At 57.3% G+C, this 19,046-nt stretch overlaps 1 protein-coding gene across 3 annotated transcripts; it reads right to left on the bottom strand.

Annotated features, from left to right (window-relative positions):
* Positions 1 to 233: 233 nt before the first annotated feature.
* PDZD4 (PDZ domain containing 4) lies at positions 234 to 18,581 on the bottom strand. 3 transcript variants are annotated; one of them, XM_058658471.1, is made up of 9 exons: positions 18,423 to 18,581; positions 9,144 to 9,263; positions 4,429 to 4,682; positions 3,534 to 3,624; positions 3,084 to 3,182; positions 2,642 to 2,704; positions 2,341 to 2,442; positions 1,966 to 2,061; positions 234 to 1,853 (listed from the first exon to the last, which is right to left on the bottom strand). In XM_058658471.1, exons 1-9 carry the CDS (start codon positions 18,480 to 18,482, stop codon positions 288 to 290), a joined length of 2,451 nt encoding a protein of 816 aa, XP_058514454.1. In that variant the 5' UTR covers positions 18,483 to 18,581; the 3' UTR covers positions 234 to 287. The 3 variants fall into 3 exon arrangements, with proteins under 3 accessions (XP_058514454.1, XP_058514456.1, XP_058514455.1); XM_058658473.1 differs by lacking the exon at positions 9,144 to 9,263; XM_058658472.1 differs by lacking the exon at positions 1,966 to 2,061.
* Between the last annotated feature and the right edge of the window lie 465 nt (positions 18,582 to 19,046).

Here is a 19,046-nt window from a genome sequence, read left to right on the forward strand (position 1 = left end):
CGCAGTGGTGGAGCTGTGACCTTCTCGCACCTAGGCCGGTGCTGCCTTCCAAGCCTTGAGCTTCCCTTTCTCCAAGCAGATACACCACGGCCAGACGTGGTTGCTTTGCTTGGGGAGAAGGAGACGGGACTTCTCTATGAACCATGTCCTATGCACAGGTAAGACAGGCAGGTGTGTGCGCCTGGGCACAGCATGTGTGTACACATGTGTATGTGCACACATAGACTCGTGCACTCTACATTCTAAGGGGGGAAGGGCCGGGGGGAGGTGGCTCTGGCCCAAGCAGCTCAGACAGTGGTGACAGAGAGCAGGGGGTTGTAGACTCGCTTGCCGTCAGCCGAGCGTGCACCATGGGCCAGCATCTCCTGGATGGTGATCCAGTTGTCCAGAATCTTCTTGTTGCGCTTCTTCATGGTCTTGCGGTGGCTCAAGGCGATGATGTTGAGCTCTGTCTTGCCGTCACTGCTCTGTTCCCTTAGGCACTCCAGGCGGCTCTGCATCATGAACTCACGCCTCTTCCGCTGCTCGCGGGCGCGGATCAGGTGCTGCTTGCGCTCTTCCTTGCTCCAGTAGCGACCCATCTTCATCTCACTCACAGCATCATCATCAGTGGTCATGCCACTGCGCTCCTCCCGGATCTTCAGGGCACGGGCCTTGAGCAGCCGGTCCCGCACAGGCCGCTTGGCCACGTAACGCGTGCCGTCACTCCGTACCTTCACCTTCCACTCCATGCGGGGTGCTTCAGGGGCCACAGCCGCCACCCCAGCACCTCTCGGGCCACCAACCAGGCCCAGGGGGCAGTGGGCCAGCTCCTCCAGGCCACCACGTGCCGGGGCCAGCTGCACGCAGCTCTGATACTGCTCGTTCTCCTGTCCTTGGGCGTGATGGCGGCGAGACAGGTAAGGGCTACCTTCAGGGAGCATGCGCTCCAGCGTCACCCCCATCTTGGGGCTCCGGCGGACACGCTCATCAGCATGTTGCCTGCGGCCTACATCGGCATCCTGGGAGAGGGAGCGGAACTTGGAAGGGCTCCCCTGCGCAGGTGCCTTGGGAGTGGTGGTGATGGGGCGGCCAGGAGGGGTCCGATTCAAGTTGGAGTTGCCAGCAGCAGGCTGCCTCAGGGGGCTCTCAGCCAGGGGCCCAGCCAGCAGCGGTGTACTGCGGCAGCTCTCACCGGTGTTGTAGGCGCTGGTACTATCCTTGTCCGAGGACTTCTCAGGCAACTCGGAGATGTCCGATAGCTCGTGCTTCTTGGGCTCACAGGCTGCCAGGGCGTAGAGGCCCTCGTCCTCCAGCAGCCAGGCCTTCATGCAGCGCTCCCGCAGCTGCTGCATCTTCTGTGCCCGTAGGATGTTGCGGCACTTGAACTCCAGGTGCCGCAGCTCCTCCTCCAGCATGGCCATCTCATGACCCAAACTCTCGTTGCGGTTCACGTCCAGGGCGCTGTTGCCACCACCGCCGCCCGCTGCCCGGGGGAAGAGCAGGCCCAGGGGGTTGCCGTTCTCCAGATGGCACTTGATCTCCAGCAGCTCCCGGTAGCGCTCATACTCCTCATCTGTGAGGCCCGGCACATCGCCCCCAGCCAGCCCCGCGCCCTCAGCCAGCAGTGAGTCCATGCTGAAATGGAAGTCCCGGCTCTGCAGTGCGTCCCCTCGTGGGCCAAACTTGCGCAGAGTGCCAGGGGTATTGGTAATGCTCGGCGGCTCGTCCACCAGTAGGTCATGCTCAGAGCTCTCTTCGTTGCGGGTACTGTCATCTGTGCGGCCCACCCCGCTATCCAGCTCCTGGCTGTTGCTCAGGCCTGAGCTGGCAGCAGGAGCTCCCTTCTCCTGTCCACTTCCAGGCTGCGGCGGCTGCAGGGGAACCCACAAGATTCAGGTCTGGAGGCCCAGCCCAAACTGGCCTACACACACCACCCTCCACCCCTCCACCCCTCCACCCCACCGCTCCTGTGTCAACCCGCACCTGCTGGGAAGGCAGCGACTTGAGTTTCCCCTCATTCTCAGAGCCGACGTCATCCAGGAAGTCATCCCGATCACTGTCTTTCCAGTGCTTCGCCAGCTACGCACGTGCACGCACACACACACACACACATGAGCCCACTGGTTCAAGGAGCGCCCCACAGCAGCCCATGCCCCTCCCCACACACTTCTAACCTAAACCCTGCACCCGGCACCCTGGTGTCAGGGAAATGGATAGTCCAAGACAGCAGTGCTCCTACCCTGCTCCTATGCCAGTGAAATGGGCTAGCACCATCCCTGCCCACTTCCGAGCTTGCTGGAGACAGGGTTGGATAAAGACAAGAGGTCCCAGGCAGCCCTTCCGAGCAAACGGCCCTACCTGGCTTTCAGGCCGGGCCACCAGCAGGGAGATGTTGGTGTTCTCCTCCTGGCTCAGGATGGCCACTGCTTCTTCCCGGTTCTGCACATCCACACCATTGATCTGTAGCAGGCCAGCAACTGTGAGCATGTGCACCAGAGTATGCGTGCATGTGTGTGTGTGTGTGTACACTCAAGGATAGCTGTAGCCAGAGGAGCTGCTCTGTGGGACAGAAGCCCCAGCAACTGGTGTGGCATGAGACAAAACTCCCAGAGTGCTAGGTAGCAGGGGCCTGGCGCCACACGTGGCCGTCAGTACTCACCTGCACAATGCGGTCTCCCTCGCGGATCCGGCCGTCTTTGGCTGCGATGCTGTTGGGGTTAACCTGCAGGACACACTCATCTTGGTGACCTGGTGCCTAAGGGAGCCTTGTGATGGGAAGGCCTCACCTCTGAGCTGAGCTGGAGTGCACATGCTGTGCCGCTGCTCCACTCTTGTGCCCAGAGGCCCTGCTCTCTGCCTGGGCATTCACCCAGGGGCACAGTGGCAGCTTGGCTGCACTAGGCCAGAACTAGCGCCTGTCCTTCGTCCTGCACACACCTCCAGGGGCAAGCAAAGCTGAGGCGCAGGCAGAGTTTCTCAGCTGATCCCCACCAGCAGCAGCCCAGGGGCACACCTACATATGCCTGCCTGCTCCTGCCATGAGGACTTTGGGCAGTGTGGGGAATTCCTGGGCCCCACCATGCCCGGGCACTACTCCGTACCTCTCCCACGTAGATGCCCAGGTCGTCCTCGTCGTCCGTGCGGTAGCACACCATGAGGCCCAGCTTGTCTCGGTGACTGCTTTTATACAATTCCACCTCCTGCACCAGCACCCAGGAGGCAAACAGAGGCAGAAACTCAGGAACACCACAAGCAGCAATCTAAGGGCCCATGGCAGTGGCCATCCCCAGGGCATGTTGCCTTCCCCTCTAGTCGCTCTCTTACCATCCCAAATGGTGCATGTGTATGCAATAGTCTCTCCCCACCAGCACATGCCCAAGACGCACACAAGACGCACAGGACACAGACATGCGTGGGACACAGACAAAACTGCAGCCTCACCCACACCCTCCCTGCTGCACGCACCGGGAAGGGCCACAACGCCCAGCTGCCTGGCGCAGCAGGAGCCTGGCCTAAGTGAGGCTGCAGGCAGCCATCCTGGGCCAGCTCACCTCATACTCCAATTCGTCCACACGGTCTGCCTCCTGCGGGCCGCCCTCCATGAACTCCGCTGGGTCATAATACTCATGGCTGATGGGGGGGCTGCCCAGGAGAAGGGGGGGTCAGCCAGCCACACGCTCACTCCTCCCACACCTGAGTCCCAGTTCCTGGCTGGGACGCAGCCAGCCAAGTGGCCCAGCCACCTTCTCCAGAAGCACTTCTTGAATGGCAGTGTGCCTAGCTCTCCTCGCACTGTCCCCCAGAGCACACTCTTGTAGCCAGCCAGCCTCCACGAGGGCCAGTGCAAGGCTCCTGGTGTCCATCCACCTCCCATGCCCTGGCCTCACTCAGGCCCCGCCCCCAGAGTCCCCCAGGTTCTGGAGACTTCGGCAGCACAGAGGGGAGCCACTGCATCTGGAGATGCCAGCTGGCACAACCCCTACGGCCTCCCTCTCGCCATACTGGGGCCCCCAGCCAGGCCCCTCTCCCGGCAATCAGGGACAGTGAGTCAGTGCTGGTGAGCACATGAGGTGCCAGGCCTGGGCAAAAGACCCAAGACAGAAGCCGAAGATACAGAGTGGATTGAGCGCAGGCAGAAGAATTGGCCAAAGAATGCAAGGAGAGTCCAGGAGCGGTACTCAGGAGGTCCACGACAATGGGTGGTCAAGAAGGAGACAGACTGCAGGTGTCGGGAGGCCCAAGAGGCTGCAGCTGCGGCAGCAAGCTTGCAGAGTTCCAAGGGCACGCACGCTGCCCAGGCTGCACACGCTAGCAGCCTGCACGCATCTGTGGCTCTGGGGGATCAGAACAGGGCCAGGGCAAGCCAGAGGTTGGCTGCTGGGCATGGAGGGATGTAGGGGGATGGCTGCACAGGCATGGCCCAGGGCCTGGCTGAGGACAACTCACAGCTCAGAAAGGACGTACGGCTCCAGGATACCCAGGGGCGGGGTGGGCGGGCGCAGCTTGCCCAGCGCCAGGATATGTTCGAAGGTGATGTCGGTCTGAGTGCCACTGTCCACCAGCTGTAGGTCATGGCAGGAGCTGTCACCCCGCAGGCGGGGACCACGCCTCAGCACCTGGATCACCAGGGGCTCCTTAGAGGAGCGCAGGGCCTCCAGGGTTTGCTCCTGAGACAGCTTGGAGAGTTCCTTCCCGTTCACCTGCAGCAGAGACATGGGGCCATGAGAACCTTCAAGGGCAGCTCCTCCCCTCAGAAGGTCAAAGTTCAAGATGGCCAGTGGCCATCTGCACGCTCCCTCTGACCCTGGCTACTCATGGCTTCACAGAGTCCAGGGTGGGTGCGTGTAGGCTGTGCACCCAGGGTCGGGAGCAGGCTCTGCCCCACACTGGGTGGATCCCTCAGCCCTTCCTTCAGGCCTCAACCTGGTCACTGTGCCCTTACGCTACTACCTGGCTGCCTCTGCTGGGCCATCACCATTCTGTGAGTACCTGCGAAGTGCCAGTTTCCAGGCCGGGCATCTGATGTGAGTCCCCAGTGAATCCTAACAGCAAACCACCTCTGTCGCGCACACAAGCGAGCCCACGGGTCGGGTCAAGGTCATGAGACAGGACAGGCTGCAGAGTGCCGAGTATGGACAGCAGGAGGGAGGCGGAACAAAGGCGGCACACACGCAAAGCTCCTCACTTCCTGGTGATCCCACCAGCCCTTGCTGCCCATGGTGTGTTGTTCTGGGGGTCATTCCCATGAAGACTGTCCAAGAGACAAAGCACCTTGTGGGAGTCTAAAGCAGGGGTGCACAGACGTAGGGAAACCGGCAAAGGCTTTGCATTTGACAGCCTTCACATGGAAACCAGCACCCTGAAAGGGAAGCCAACATCGAAGCCTGCCGTAAGGGGTGCATGGGCAAGACTCTTGGTACAAGGCAACAAGCACCATGGGACGCTCCACTGACGCAGCGAGCTGCAGGAATGTCTTTCTCCCTGCAATCGTTACCCAGCAGCAGTGTTGCTATGGAAACTGGGCACAGACACTGGGAATAGCAGGCCATGGGGAGGCCTGGGACAGCAAGAGGGGGATGGGTGACCGCCCCGGCTAGCCCCTCAGAGTGGTGGCTTGTGACACCAGGATAGGTGGAAGCTGGAGGCCTGCAGAGAGCCTGCGTGGCCCCACAGAGGAAAGCAAGCACCCTCTGGGGAAGGCAAGGCCACCAACATGCTCCGGCATGCCACGAGCAGCCCTGCCCTGCCCTGCCACTCAAGGCAGCCCACTGACAAAGCTACCACTCAAATGTCACTGACTTTGCACTGCCTGCCTACTGGACCATTCTGGTGACCAAATGGGGCTTACCAAGTAGGAACCTAGGCCCTATTTCTCCCATGTGCCTTCTGTGGCCCCTGCTGCCACATGATCCTAGCCATGCTAGCAACACCAAATGGACCCAAAACCTAAACCAAAACACAGGGGGCCTGAGCACAACAGAGCGATCTTTTACTGGGCTAGCCAAGAAATCCCTGCAGGAGGAGCCTGGTGCTGTGGTGTAGCAGCTTAAGCTTCTATCTGTGACCCTGGCATCCCATACGGATGCTGGTTCAAGTCCCACTACTCTACTTCCCATCTAGCTCCCCGTTTTTGGCCTGGGAAGACAACGGGGGATGGTCTAAGTGCTTGTGCCTCTGCAAAAAGCTACTGGCTCAGGGGTTCAGTGTGCTCCCTACGGCGCCGCTGTGGCACCTGGGGACTGAACCAGCAGATGCAAGAGCTCTCTGTGCGTCTCTCCTCTTTCCTTCGATTTCTAACTGTGGCTTTCAAATAAAAAAATAAATTTTTATTTGAATCTTTTTATTTGAAAGGCAGATTTAGAAAGGAGAGACCAAAAAAAAAGAGAGAGAGAGAGAGACAGAAAGATCCACTGCTTCACTCCCCAAGTGGCACAATAGCCAAAGCTGAGCCAATCTAAAGTAGGGAGCCAGGAGCCTCTTCCAGGTCTCCCATACGGGTGCAGGGTCCCAAGGCTTTGGGCCGTCCTCCACTGCTTTCCCAGGCCACAAGCAGGGAGCTGGATGGGAAGTGGGGTTGCCGGGACATAAAGTAGCAACCATATGGCATGCTGGCCCTTGCAAGGGGAGGATTAGCCTGTTGAGCCACTACATTAGATCCAGAAATAAAACTTTTCTTATGGCCCGGCACAGCAGCCTAGTGGCTAAAGTACCGCCTCGCCTTGCATGTGCCGGGATTCCATATGGGCACCGGTTTGTGTTCCTCGTAGCTCCAATTCCCATCCAGCTCCCTGCTTGTGGCCTGGGAAAGCAGTCGAGGACAAAGCCTTGGGACCCTGCATCCACGTGGGAGACCCGGAAGAAGTTCCTGGTTCCTGGCTTTACATCAGCTCAGCTCCGGCCGCTGCAGTGGAGGGAAGATCTTTCTCTCTGTAAATCTGCCTTTCCTATAAATAATTTTTAGAAAGGTCTACAATTTAAAAAAGAAAGACAAGCACAACTTCGGGACATGCCATCACAGAGTGGGAAGGACAGGCCAGAGGATACTGCCACCTGTGCTGGGGAGAAAGGGCAGACAGAAGAGACGTCTGATGCTCCCTCAAAACATGCCAAGGCCCACGGGGAGCCAGGTGACCTCAGCATCTGGGGCCAGTTGGGAGAAGACTCTGCTCAACACAGCAACCCACTTTCGTGCCCTCTGGCAGGGTCATGTCCTGCCTGGCTGCTTATTCCCCACAGCTATGCCCAGGGTCCCTGTGGGCATTGTGCTGTCCACAGGGCTATGTCCTGCCTGGCCTTCCATCTCTGCCTTGCCCAGGCTCTTCTTCCCAGCCTGACCCTGAATCACTGTCAGGAGGAGTCAGCAGCAACTACCCAGGGAGCACACTGGGCGCGGGGCACAAACGCCAGCTTCTGTGCCCTCACAGGCAGGCATATTTTTTACAGCTGCTGGAATTGACTGCATGGCCACGGGCACTGAAAACAGCCAGCAGGCTGAAGCAGCCAAGCGCTTGGCCACATGCATTCACAGCACCCCGGGACTCCGGCACAAGTGCTCCAGCTGCGCAGGCGCCCAGGCCCAGAGCTTCGCACAAGCCCCTCCCACCATGGCTACACAAGGTCATGGCCTCTGGCCCATGCGGAGGCCACCTGAGGGCAGAGGCCCGGTCTCCACCTGCACAAGGAACAGCAGCTTTTCTGGAGCACATCCTGTGTGGGAGGGCAGCCTGTGCCACTGGACGTACTGACATCAAGCGCAAGCCTACCTCCTGCAGAACAATCCAGAAGGAATCCATTTGGGTTCTAGAATAGGAGTGAGATTTGTGGAGCAAGCAAACTATCATTATTCTAAAAAAAAAAAAAAGTTTCCTTTATCTAGTACAACCTACCTCTTTTGGAACAATCCAGAAGGAATGCACTTTCTCCTCCAACACTGGCCACCCACAAAAGCCCCACTCAAGCCGTTGCCTGGCCTCCCTGGCGTTTCAGTGGGCCTCAGCTTCCACAGCGCTCCAGGCACCGAAATGAGTGGCAGGCAGTTCAGCAGCTGACCTCACAAAGCAGACCAGAGAGGGGCTGCACGCTGGCCGGCCCCCGCAGCCCCTCTTCATCTCTCAGGCTGCTCTCCTTCCTCAGTTCTTGCCACCCCCTATCCAGCTGAGCTGAAGTTCTTCAGGGTACCTCCAAACCCAGCAGGAAACTCAGGCCTTCACAGTGCCCTCCGATGCAGCTGGGAGCTGCAGGACGTGGCGGGAGGCGTGCTGCAGACCACACAGAAGGCACAGGGAGCCACTGAGCGGCAAGCCCTGACATTAATGGGTACCAGTGAATATAACCAGAAGGATGATTAGAGCAGCACTGCTTAATTGTGGCAAGATACACTGAGCACACAATGAACCATTTTAAAGTATTGTAATTCACAGGTGCTTAGAACATTGTCGATGCTGTGCAAGCACCCTACCATCTAATTCTGGAACATTCATCACTCCAAAAGCATGCCCATACACACAGAGTCAGTCCCCACTCTCAGTCCCCAGCTCCTGGAAGCCACTGGAATCGGAGGTCTATCTCTACGAACTTGGCAACTCGGGGCATTTCATAGCAACAGAAGCACAGAACTGACAGCCTTCTGACTGTCTCTTCACTGACCAGAAGGTTTACAAGGGAGACCAAATTTATTTGAGAGAAAAATGAGTGACAGGGATACAGTTCTCATCCACTGGTTCATTCCTCAGATGCCTACAACAGGCCTGCGCTTGTGGCCTAGTACAGTAAGCTTCCACCTGCAGTGGCGGCATCCCAAATGGGTGCCGATTTGGGTCCCAGCTGTTCCACTTCTGATCCAGCTCCCTGGATCTGATGCACCCATTTGGGAAACCCAGAGGAAGCTCCTGGATTTGGTTTAGCCTAGCCCCAGATGCTCACCCCACTATATTCCCTTTTATGGTTGAAGAATCCCATAGTATTTTACATCCCATTGTATGACTCATAACTCATGCATTAGTCAATGGCCATTTGGGTTCTTCCATCTCGAGTCATGCTATTATGCACACTCCTATACAATTTTTGAGTGCATTTTAATTTTTTAGGTTTATTTATTTGTATTTAAAAAGCAGATCTACAAGAGAGACAGGGAAAGATCTTATATCCACTACTTAACTCACCAAATGGCTGCAATGGCTGGAACTGACTGATCCGAAGCCAGGAGCCAGGAGTTTCTTCCGGATCTCGAATGAGGGTGCAGGGTCCCAAGGCTTTAGGCCATCTTCTGCCGCTTTCCCAGGCTGTAATCAGTGAGCTGGATCAGAAGCTGACTCAAAGGCTAAATCTTTGGTTGACATGGTCAGGGATCCAATGGGTGTCCCGGCTGCTCTACTTCCCATCCAGCTCCCTGCTTGTGGCCAGGAAGGAAGAGAGGAGCCAGCAACCTGTACACAAACGCTCTCAGCGGTAGCTCTGGGCGGCCGAGGCCTGGGGGTCCCAAGTGGCCAGCAAGCACTGCATGCGCACAGCAACACGTGCTGGTGCAGGCAGGACACACTTCAGTCACCCCACCCCAGGATCGGGGGTCAAGTTCCAGTGGCCTACGTCTGTGAAGGATCACCCTGGGAGGCAGATCTTGCGACTGGAGAACAGGTCCACGATGGCAAACACTGCACACACGCGTGTTTTGGGTGATATAAACACCTGTCGTCTCCAGCTGCAGGCCTGCAGACACCTGCTCCATCCTGTCCCACACTCAAGTCACCAAACCAGTTTCTTTGTGTCCCCATGGCTGCCTAAGCCCACCACCATCTGTCACTCACTGGACATTGGGCAGGTGTTTGCCGGAGTGGTTAGATGGCTGCTTGGGGCAGTCGCATGCCCAGTGCTGCTCAGGTCCACCACGAGAGGTGACAGTACTGCCTGCCAAGTACTTGGATCTGTGCCACCCACATGGGAAAGCAAGATTGAGTTCCATCCGGCCCAACCCTGGCTGCTCGCAGCCCCTGTTCCTGTCATTTCTAGGCCTTCCTAACAAATTAATAAAACTACAGAAGATAACGGAAAGGAAATGTGGAGGTGGCGCACAACAAGGGTGGCAAGCAAGATGCTGGGAGCCACCGAGAAAGCAAAGCAAGATGTATGCAAGTGGAATCACAGAGCGGAGGTGCGGGCTGGGGGGGCCCTCGGCCACGGGCGGACACTAGGGGGCGGGCAGTCCCTAAGGCGACCTGAGGATGTGGGAGCGCACTGTCGTCGTCTAGAGAGGGGAGGGGAGACATGCCAAGACCGTGTCATAGAGGGGCCAGGCTACCAGGGATCAGCAAAGGAGTAGCTGCGCAAGTGGCGCTGGTGGGCGGATGCCTAGAGCGGGCGGGTTCGGTGTCGAAGGCGGGGCTCCGGTGACGCTCACTCCGCCCCCACCCCCACCCCACAGCCCGGAACCACAGACAAAGAGCAGGCAGCTCCAAGCTGGGAGCTGGGAGCTGGGCCGGTGGCCACGTGGGCTCAAGCCAAGCCTCCCAGGCGGGGGCTGGGCTCAGTTTCCTGGCCCTGCGCCAGAGACCCTGCTTGGCGCCTCTTGCAGCACTCGTGTAACTGCTCCTGGAGGGGCGGGTGGCAGTCTCTCAGGGTGGGGAGAGGAGCCAGGGCAAAGAGCCCAACCCTGCGACTCAGGGCAGGTACTGGGGAAGCCTCTCTGCGATGAGACAGTTGAGGCTGTGAAAAATGTTTATGCCCATTCTCCTTTAAACCTCCACACTAATACCTTTGTCACTTAAAAACAAAACAGAACAGGGCCCGGCGGCGTGGCTTAGCGGCTAATATCCTCACCCTGAACGCACCGGGATCCCATATGGGCGCCGGTTCTAATCCTGGCAGCTCCACTCCCCAGCCAGCTCCCTGCTTGTGGCCTGGGAAAGCAGTCGAGGACGGCCCAATGCATTGGGACACTGCACCTGTGTGGGAGACCCTGGAAGAGGCTCCTGGCTCCTGGCTTCAGATCGGTGCAGCATTGGCCACTGCGCTCACTTGGGGAGTGAACCATTGGACGTAAGATCTTCCTCTCTGTTTCTCCTCCTCTCTTGACTTTGTAATAAAAATAAATAAATCTTTTAAAACAAACAAACAAAAAAAAACATTTGAGGGAGGAAGTAGACCTCAGCTGTTGGTTCAGTCCAAGTTCCAGTCCAGGTAGGAGTTGAAGCCAGAATCTCAATGCAGGGACTGTTTGCTGAGCTGTTCCCATTTCTGCCTCTCAGGGCTTGCCTGAGCGAGAACATGGAGTCGCGCCCTAGACGTGGGAGCTCAGGCACCTGGCACACAGTGTCTTAGCTAGTGAGCCACACGCCCACTAGCTGCACCGTTCAGCCCAGAGGAAGCAGTTAGAGCACCACTTCATGATCACTTGGTGTTTCACCTCGCAGCAGGCCACCAAATCCATCTGGCAGGTGCCAAGCCTAATAACCTGAGCACTGTGTAGAACGGATGCCCCCTGATCACACCCAAGTGCCCGGAGGGTGGGTACAGACTGGCTGCCGCAGCATCCTTAAGTCAAACAATTCTACATAGGCAGTTGCATCAGAGGCTACAAACGCTTCCATTTCTAAGAATCCTGGCAGGGGCACAGCAGTACACACCACAGAGGGCTGCCAGCACACTGTGGGCGAAGCCGCTGTTTCTCCTGTTCCCCCAGCCTAGCAGAGAGGCCAGAGCCCTCATTTCTGGAAAGTGACTCCATAATCCCCAAAGCATGTTCAGACAGCAGGCAAATGCAACGTGGTGGCGGCATGCAGGCCGCAGGGATGCCCATGCTGACAGTACTGCATGTCCACACACACAAGGCAAAGCGCTGACCACCAGCCCAACGACCCACATTCCTCACCCGCGCTGCTGCTGCTGCCGACCCAGGCCCCGCCTCGGCCCGTGGACACAAAGGCCCCTTACAGCTGCCTGACTGCCTCATCACTCGTCCCTCGGGCGAGGCTCTGAAGCCAGGCTCTGAGAGGGGCACACAGCACCCTTGTGTCACCATGCCCATCCCCGCAGTCATGGCCGACTTCCTGTCACACAGAATTGGGTGGCATGAACTCAGAAGCCCCAGGAAAGGCCCTCAAAGCAGGGTGACCCCAACACCAGGCAGCTGTCTGAATGCAGTGTCCTCGGCCTGCTTGTGCATCCACTCCATCAGCGAGTGTCTAGGCATCCCTGCTACCAGGGCAGGTGTCACACAGCTAAACCCACAAACCCTGGGATAGGGGTCTCAGGTCTCCTGCCACCCCTGGGGCTTAGGACAGGGCTGCACAATGAGGCCTCAGCAGGCAGAAGCTAAAGAAACAACCCCTGGCAGCTAAAACCTAACCTTGCAGGACCAGGATCCCATATGGGCACTGGTTCTAATCCCAGCAGCCCCACTTCCCATCCAGCTCCCTGCTTGTGGCCTGGGAAAGCAGTCGAGGACAGCCCAGAGCCTTGGGATCCTGCACCCGCGTGGGAGACCTGGTTAGGATCTGCTCATCTCCAGCCACTGTGGCGACCTGAGGAGCGAACAAGCAGATAAATCTCCTTCGGTCTATAAATCTCACCTTCCAATAAAAAAAATAAATCTTAAAAAAATGAAAAGGAGGGCCCGGCGGCGTGGCCTAGCGGCTAAAGTCCTCGCCTTGGATGCGCCGGGATCCCATACGGGCGCCAGCTCATGTCTAGGCAGCTCCACTTCCCATCCAGCTCCCTGCTTGTGGCCTGGGAAAGCAGTCGAGGACGGCCCAAAGCCCTGGGACCCTGCACCCATGTGGGAGACCTGGAAGAAGTTCTTGGCTCCTGGCTTCGGATCGGCACAGCACCAGCCGTTGTGCTCACTTGGGGAGTGAATCATCGGATGGAAGATCTTCCTCTCTGTCTCTCCTTTCTGTATATCTGACTTTGTAATAAAAATAAGTAAGTCTTTTTAAAAAAAAATGAAAAGGAAAAAGAAAGAAGCACTGGGAGAAGGCCCCAGGGCTGGAGGGGCAGTCTCCACTTCCCTCTCCCTCCTCCTCCTTTGGCCCCAGAGGCCCCAGGAGAGTGTCCGGACCAGGCAGCAGGGGCAGGATGCGGCAGTGAGCTGGGGCACAAGCAGCGGCCCCAAGGATGGCCGGAGCTCAGTGTGCAGGCTGCTGCTGGCCCACTGCCTCTGGAGACCAGGTCACTTCTGTGACCACCAGCTTCTTTAGGGGCCGCGGTTCTTTTATTTGAAAGGCAGAGTGACAAGAGAGTCAAGGAGATGCAAAGTGGCAGGGGAGGGGGAGACAACAGAGAACTCTTCCTTCCACTCCCCAAACTGTCACAACACCCAAATCTGTACCAGGCTGAAGCCAAGAGCCAGGAGCCTCTCTCTTCAGTCTCTCAGGGGTCTCCCAAGGCTTGACTGCCTTCCCAGGCCACAAGCAGGGAGGTGGATGGGAAGCGGGGCAGCTGGAACTGGTGCCCGTGTGAGATGCCAGTGCCATAAATGGGAGCTTAGGCAGCAGTGGCAAGCAGCCCGTCTTCCGAGCCCACCTGCTCCCGTGCCCCTGGGCAAACGGGGCTGCAGTTCTGACATCACCTCACCAGCACCTGCGCTAGGCTTGACCAGGGAAACATTCAAGTAGGCTTGGCGGGGCACTTTTCCAGCCTGCCCATGTAGGCGAAGGGCCTGCCTGCCTTGCTCTCAGATCAGAGCCACAGCAAGGACACCAGCTCTCCCTGTTTCAACACTGCACTGCAGGTGCCAGCCAAGGTATGTTGGGAAGAAGAAAGCCAAGGCAGCCAGGCTGGCACTAGTGCTGGGGTACATGGGCTGCTCCACTTCCTATCTGTTCTCTGCTAGTGCACCCAGAGGAAAGCAGCGAAAGATGGCTCAAGGACTTGGGCTCCTGCCATGTGATGGAGCTCCAGGCTCCTGGCTTCAGCCTGAGTCAGCCCCAGCCACTGCACCCATTTGGGGAGTGAACCAACCAATGGAAGATTCTCTGTTTAACTCTGACTTTCAAATAAATGTTCAAAAACTAAAATGATTCTAGTTACAACAGCATCATAACAAATAAAAGAGAATAAATGTAGCAGAATTAAGTGACTACTGGAGGAAGTTCAAGTCCTAAATCAATGAAAAGACCCTGCTCAATGCAATTTCTATCCAGATTCCAGAAAGCTTACTTTTAGGTATTAACAAGCTGATCCTAAAATTGACATGGGTGCTCAAGGGACACAGCATATCCAAAACAATCCTGGAGAACTGTACAAAGAGGCCTCAGTTACAGAAGTCAAAGTTCATGCCAGGGCCAGAGGGCCCAGTGGGTTGAGTTACCCCTTGGGACACCCATACCCCACATCCCAGCAAGGAAGTACCCAGCTCCCTGCTGCTGCCGGGAAGGCATCCACAGAAGAATCAAATTCTTGGGCCCCTGCAGATGGGCTCCTGGTTCCTTGCTTCAGCCTGGCCTAGCCCTCCTTCTCAAGCAGCCCCAGCTGAGTGAGGGGTGAGATGTAGGCTAAGTCCTTGGAAGGCTCCAAAGGGGACAAGCAGCTACTAAGTGTGTGTCAACCCATAGGCAACGCCAGCGAAGGCCACCAAGAGACTCCACACCCAGGCAGCAAGGACGTGTACATTACAATCCTCATGCATTGCTCGTGCAAATGGAAACAGGCACAGCTGCCCCCTCCCCGGCCACATCATCCAGCTGCTCCATTCCCAAGGGGAGCCTCAAAAATGTGGAAAGCAGCGACTCAGATATGTGAGCGCCAGCTACGGCATAGTGGCAGCAGGTAAGCAGAGGGCAGACACGCACTGCCACCTGAACCATCAAGGCAGCCGCATCCCGTCCTGGGCAGGGAGAAGACTAGCAAAGTCATGCCCAACACGTCCAGAATCTTTTTTTTTTTTTTTTTTTTTAAGATTTACTTAATTTATTTGAAAGGCACATAAGTGGAGAATGAGAGACACAGAAAGAAATCTTCAGTCCACTACTTCATTCCCCAAATGGATACAACAGCTAGTTCGAACAAAAAAAGGTATTGAAGGGCCTGGTGCGATGGTTCAATGGCTAAATTCTCACTATGCAAGTGCCAGAATCTGATATGGGCGCTAATTCATGTCACGCTGCTCCACTTCCCATCCAGCTCCCTGCCTGTGGCCTGGGAAAGCAGTCGAGGACGGCCCAAAGCCTTGGGACCCTGCACCCGTGTGGGAGATCTGGAAGAGGCTCCTGGCTCCTGGCTTCAGATTGGCTCAACTCTGGCCATTATAGCCACTTGGGCAGTGAAGCAGTGGACAGAAGATCTTTCTGTCCTTCTGTCTGTAAAATCTCTCAATAAATCCTTTTTAAAGAAAAGATCTATTTTTTTTAAGATTCATTTATTTTTATTGCAAAGTCAGATACATATACAGAGAGGAGGAGAGACAGAGAGGAAGATCTTCCGTCCAATGATTCACTCCCCAAGTGGCTGCAAGAGCTGGAGCTGAGCCAATCCGGAGCCAGGAGGCAGGAACTTCCTGCAGGTCTCCCACACGGGTGCAGGGTCCCAAGGCTTTGGGCCGTCCTCCACTGCTTTCCAAGCCACAAGCAGGGAGCTGGATGGGAAGTGGAGCAGCCAGGATTAGAACCAGTGCCCATATAGAATCCCAGCACATGCAAGGTGAGGACTTTAGCCGCTAGACCGTCACACCGGGCCCTCAATAAATCTTTTAACAAAAGATGTCTAAGTCCCCCTGTGGGTGACAGGAGGCCTTGCCAGCGATGTGTAGCTGCTTTCTCAGGCACACTATCAGGGAGCTTGGTGACAGTAAGCAGTAATTATAGGAGATGCTGTCATTGCAAGCAACGGCTTAACATACTATGCTGCTCTAGCATTTCTTAAATGACAAAATGTTCTATAATCAGCAGGGATGCTCCTAAAATTTTATGAATTCCCTAACAAATATCAGTTTGTACACTGCAAAAAATTAAATTGTAGGTTATGGGAAACATAGCGTAAGAAAGCATTTCCTTAATTTTTGGCAGAGAAAGAATTCCTGGTGCATTCCCCACATGCCTGCGAGGGTTCGGAGCTCAGCCCAGGCGCCTCCTCGCATGCATCCCACGAGCGGCAGTCCACACTACTGCACTTTATTTTTTACGATTTGCTTATTTTTCCAAAAAAAAAAGAGATTTATTTTAATGGGAAAGGCAGATCTACAGAGAAGGAGAAACAGATCTTTGGTCCACTGGTTCACTCCCCAAGTGGCTGTAACGGCTGGAATTGAACCAATCTGAAGCCAGGGGCCAGGAGCTTCTTCTGGATTTTCCACACAAGTGCAGGGTCCTAAGGACTAGGCCATCTTTCACTGTTTTCCCAGGCCACAAGCAGGGTGCTGGAAGGAAGTGGAGCAGCTGGGACAGGAACTGGTATCCATATGGGATCCCGGCGTGTGCAAGGTGAGGATTTAGCCACTGAGGCACTACACCGGGCCCAGTGCTCCACTTCTGATCCAGTCCCCTACTGATGCAGCTACAACGAAAGGCCCATGCACCCACATGGGAGACCTACATTAAGTTTCCAGCTTAGGGCTTCCGCCTGGCCTAGCTTTGAGTATGGCAGCAATTTACACAGGAACGAGCGGATGGCAGTGCTCTCTGTATCTCTCTGTGCACTTGAAATACATTGACAAAACTTTAAAATTGACTAAATAAGTAGATCATGTGCTGTCCGGTGCACAGCTTAAGCAGGCCCACCTCAGGCCCCCTCCCCCAGCAGTCCCTCCCCCAAGGCAGCCCTCCAGCAGCCACTGGGGGGCGCCAGCGTCCAGGCTCATTTAGGGCCTGCCAGAAGTTCATGTTTGCTCTCTTCACAGATTTCCCCCCCACCCCGCCCCTCCAAAAATGGGGCAAGAGCAAAGCACCAGACCAGTGTTTCTCCAAGGCAGTTAAGACTCAAGTTCAAGGAGAGGTAGAGCTGTCCTATTTCAAAGGAGCTCGATTCTGAGCTCTGGGGCTGGGGAGGCCAAGGGCATGGCTCTCTCATGCCGGAGAGCTAAGAGTCTGGCCTGACCTAGCACTGGCCATCTGAAGAGTAAACCAGAAGATGGGAGCTTTCCCTGTGTCTAAGAATTTTAATGGCAAATGGGCGGCCACGTTGGAATGCAGAAAAGGGAGGTGGTGAGGGCAGGATCTGGACACTCCATCCAGCAGGGAACCCACCGGGAAGCCCAGGCAGATTCTGCTGGAGGCCCACGACTTCCCGTGGCAATAAGAAGGGAGGCAGCAGCCGAGAGGACGGCAGAGCAGGCAAGCAGAGGGTAGCCAGCAGAAGTGGACAGCACTGTGCCCCCTAACCACATGTGCGCCACTCCCAGTAGCTCACCAAAGGAAGACAGCTCACAGAACCAGGCTGTACCCCAGACCTTCCGTTCACAATTCCTCCTGTGTTCCCCACCTCCGCTGCTCCATGCAGCAGTCCCCGTGGGTGTTCCAGCCAACGGCCCTTACACTTGCTTCTTAGTGATTAATACACTCGAAATACCTGTCCATGCCCAGGCCTACCCCTGGGTCTGGACTCTGACCTTGACCTCCCTGCACGTGGCAGGGGTATCAGGACATTTCTCCAGACAGCTCGCAGGGGGCACACAGAATGTACACACATGGGGCCACACGGAGGGGCACAGCTACGCACTGACGTAGTCACAGCACTCACAGGTAACGAAGCCACACTTGGGGCATGAGGATGGCCTCCAGAGCCAAGTGTACATCTTCTCCCCGGGTGGCGCCACGCGCCACCCGGTCCACGCCCCCAAAAGCTGGCCTGGCAGAGGGTTGGCCAAGTGGCAGAGTGCGGCCGGGCACTGCCTCGTGGAGGTTGCCCTCCTCATCGACCGGCGGCAGCCACTCACTGCAGACGCCTAAAGCCCGTGAGTGTGCCCTCCCGGCAGTGCCAGTCCTGGAGTGAATTCCCAAGTGGCCCTTAGTGGGGTATCCTCGGTGCTACGAGCTACGCACTCCTACGCCCCCCGCCCGCGGGGACCAAGAGCCGGCTACCGCCAGTTCAGCGGGCTCCCAACCCCTTCCTCCGTCCCGGTACAGCAGGGAGGATGCGTGTCGGGATCGGAAGCCGTTGCTATGCAACCTCCATGCTCATCCCGGCTGTGGGGTCTGGGACCGAAGCACGCTGCAACCGGACCGGTCCCAACTTGCCATCTCGGGCTGAGCTGGACACGGAGCTCGTGCCAATCTACTTGGGCTGCCCAAGTCGTGCGCCTCGTATGCCCACTCCACTCAGGGATCCCCTAGCAGCGCCCGAGTCCCACAGAGCAACAATAACCAGCAGCACCGCGATTTGAGGGAGAAAGATGCTTCCTTATCTTTCCTTCCCGCAAGCAGCCCCCCAGCCCGCCCAGCTTGCCGCCCACGGAGCGTGCTCCTTCCCAGCGGGGCCGCGCCCCCTCTCCTCAGTCCCAGTTCCAGCCCCCGTACCTGAAGCATCACTTTGTACTGCTCCTCCGGTTTCTGGACCACGCACATATTACATCCCATGGTGCTGGCCGGCGGCGAAGGAAGAGGGCGGGAACCGGCACAAGATCTCACTGGCCGGTGCAGGGAACTTCGGGTCCCGGGCCGGGGCCCGGGGCCATAATCTAGTGGGGGAGGCGGGGGTAGCCGGACCGCCTAGCGGGGGAGTGGGGCACGCCCCCGTGGGGGGAGCAGCTCCACGCCCCTCGACTTAACTCTTGGCTGGCCGAGGCAAGGCGCGGGCATGCTCCTTTGCAACTGGCCGGGAAAAAAAGGTGGGGGCCGCGGCGGGGGATGGGCGGGAGTACCGGGCGTTGCCCGGCTACAACCCCTTGCAGGCGCAGGGGAAGCACCTGGCCGCAGAGCAACGTCAGGGGCCTTGAGTTACGAGCTTCCCCGCCCGCGGGTCCCGCCGCTGCCGCTGCCGCCTCCGGCTCCCGCCCATGACCGCTAGGCTCGCGAGCCCGGCCCTCGCGCTCAGCGCCGCGGCCCGACCAGGCAGACAGGGGGGCGGCGGCCCCCGTCCGCGGCCAGGCCTGCGCCCGCCCTCCCCACTCGGCCGGCCGCGCTTTCGGCGAGGCGGGCGCC

This window comes from Ochotona princeps, chromosome X (assembly GCF_030435755.1).
Source record: "Ochotona princeps isolate mOchPri1 chromosome X, mOchPri1.hap1, whole genome shotgun sequence".
Taxonomy (NCBI): Eukaryota; Metazoa; Chordata; class Mammalia; order Lagomorpha; family Ochotonidae; genus Ochotona; species Ochotona princeps.

Bases quoted from the DNA above. Each gene is read 5' to 3' on its own strand.
- PDZD4 (XM_058658471.1), bottom strand. From the start codon at position 18,482: ATGGGATGTAATATGTGCGTGGTCCAGAAACCGGAGGAGCAGTACAAA. The intron at 4,683-9,143 runs GTGAGTTAAGTA...TCTCTGCTGCAG, and splicing joins CCAGCCATTGCAGCCATTTG to GTGAACGGGAAGGAACTCTC. The intron at 2,705-3,083 runs GTACGGAGTAGT...TGTGTCCTGCAG, and splicing joins TGGGCATCTACGTGGGAGAG to GTTAACCCCAACAGCATCGC.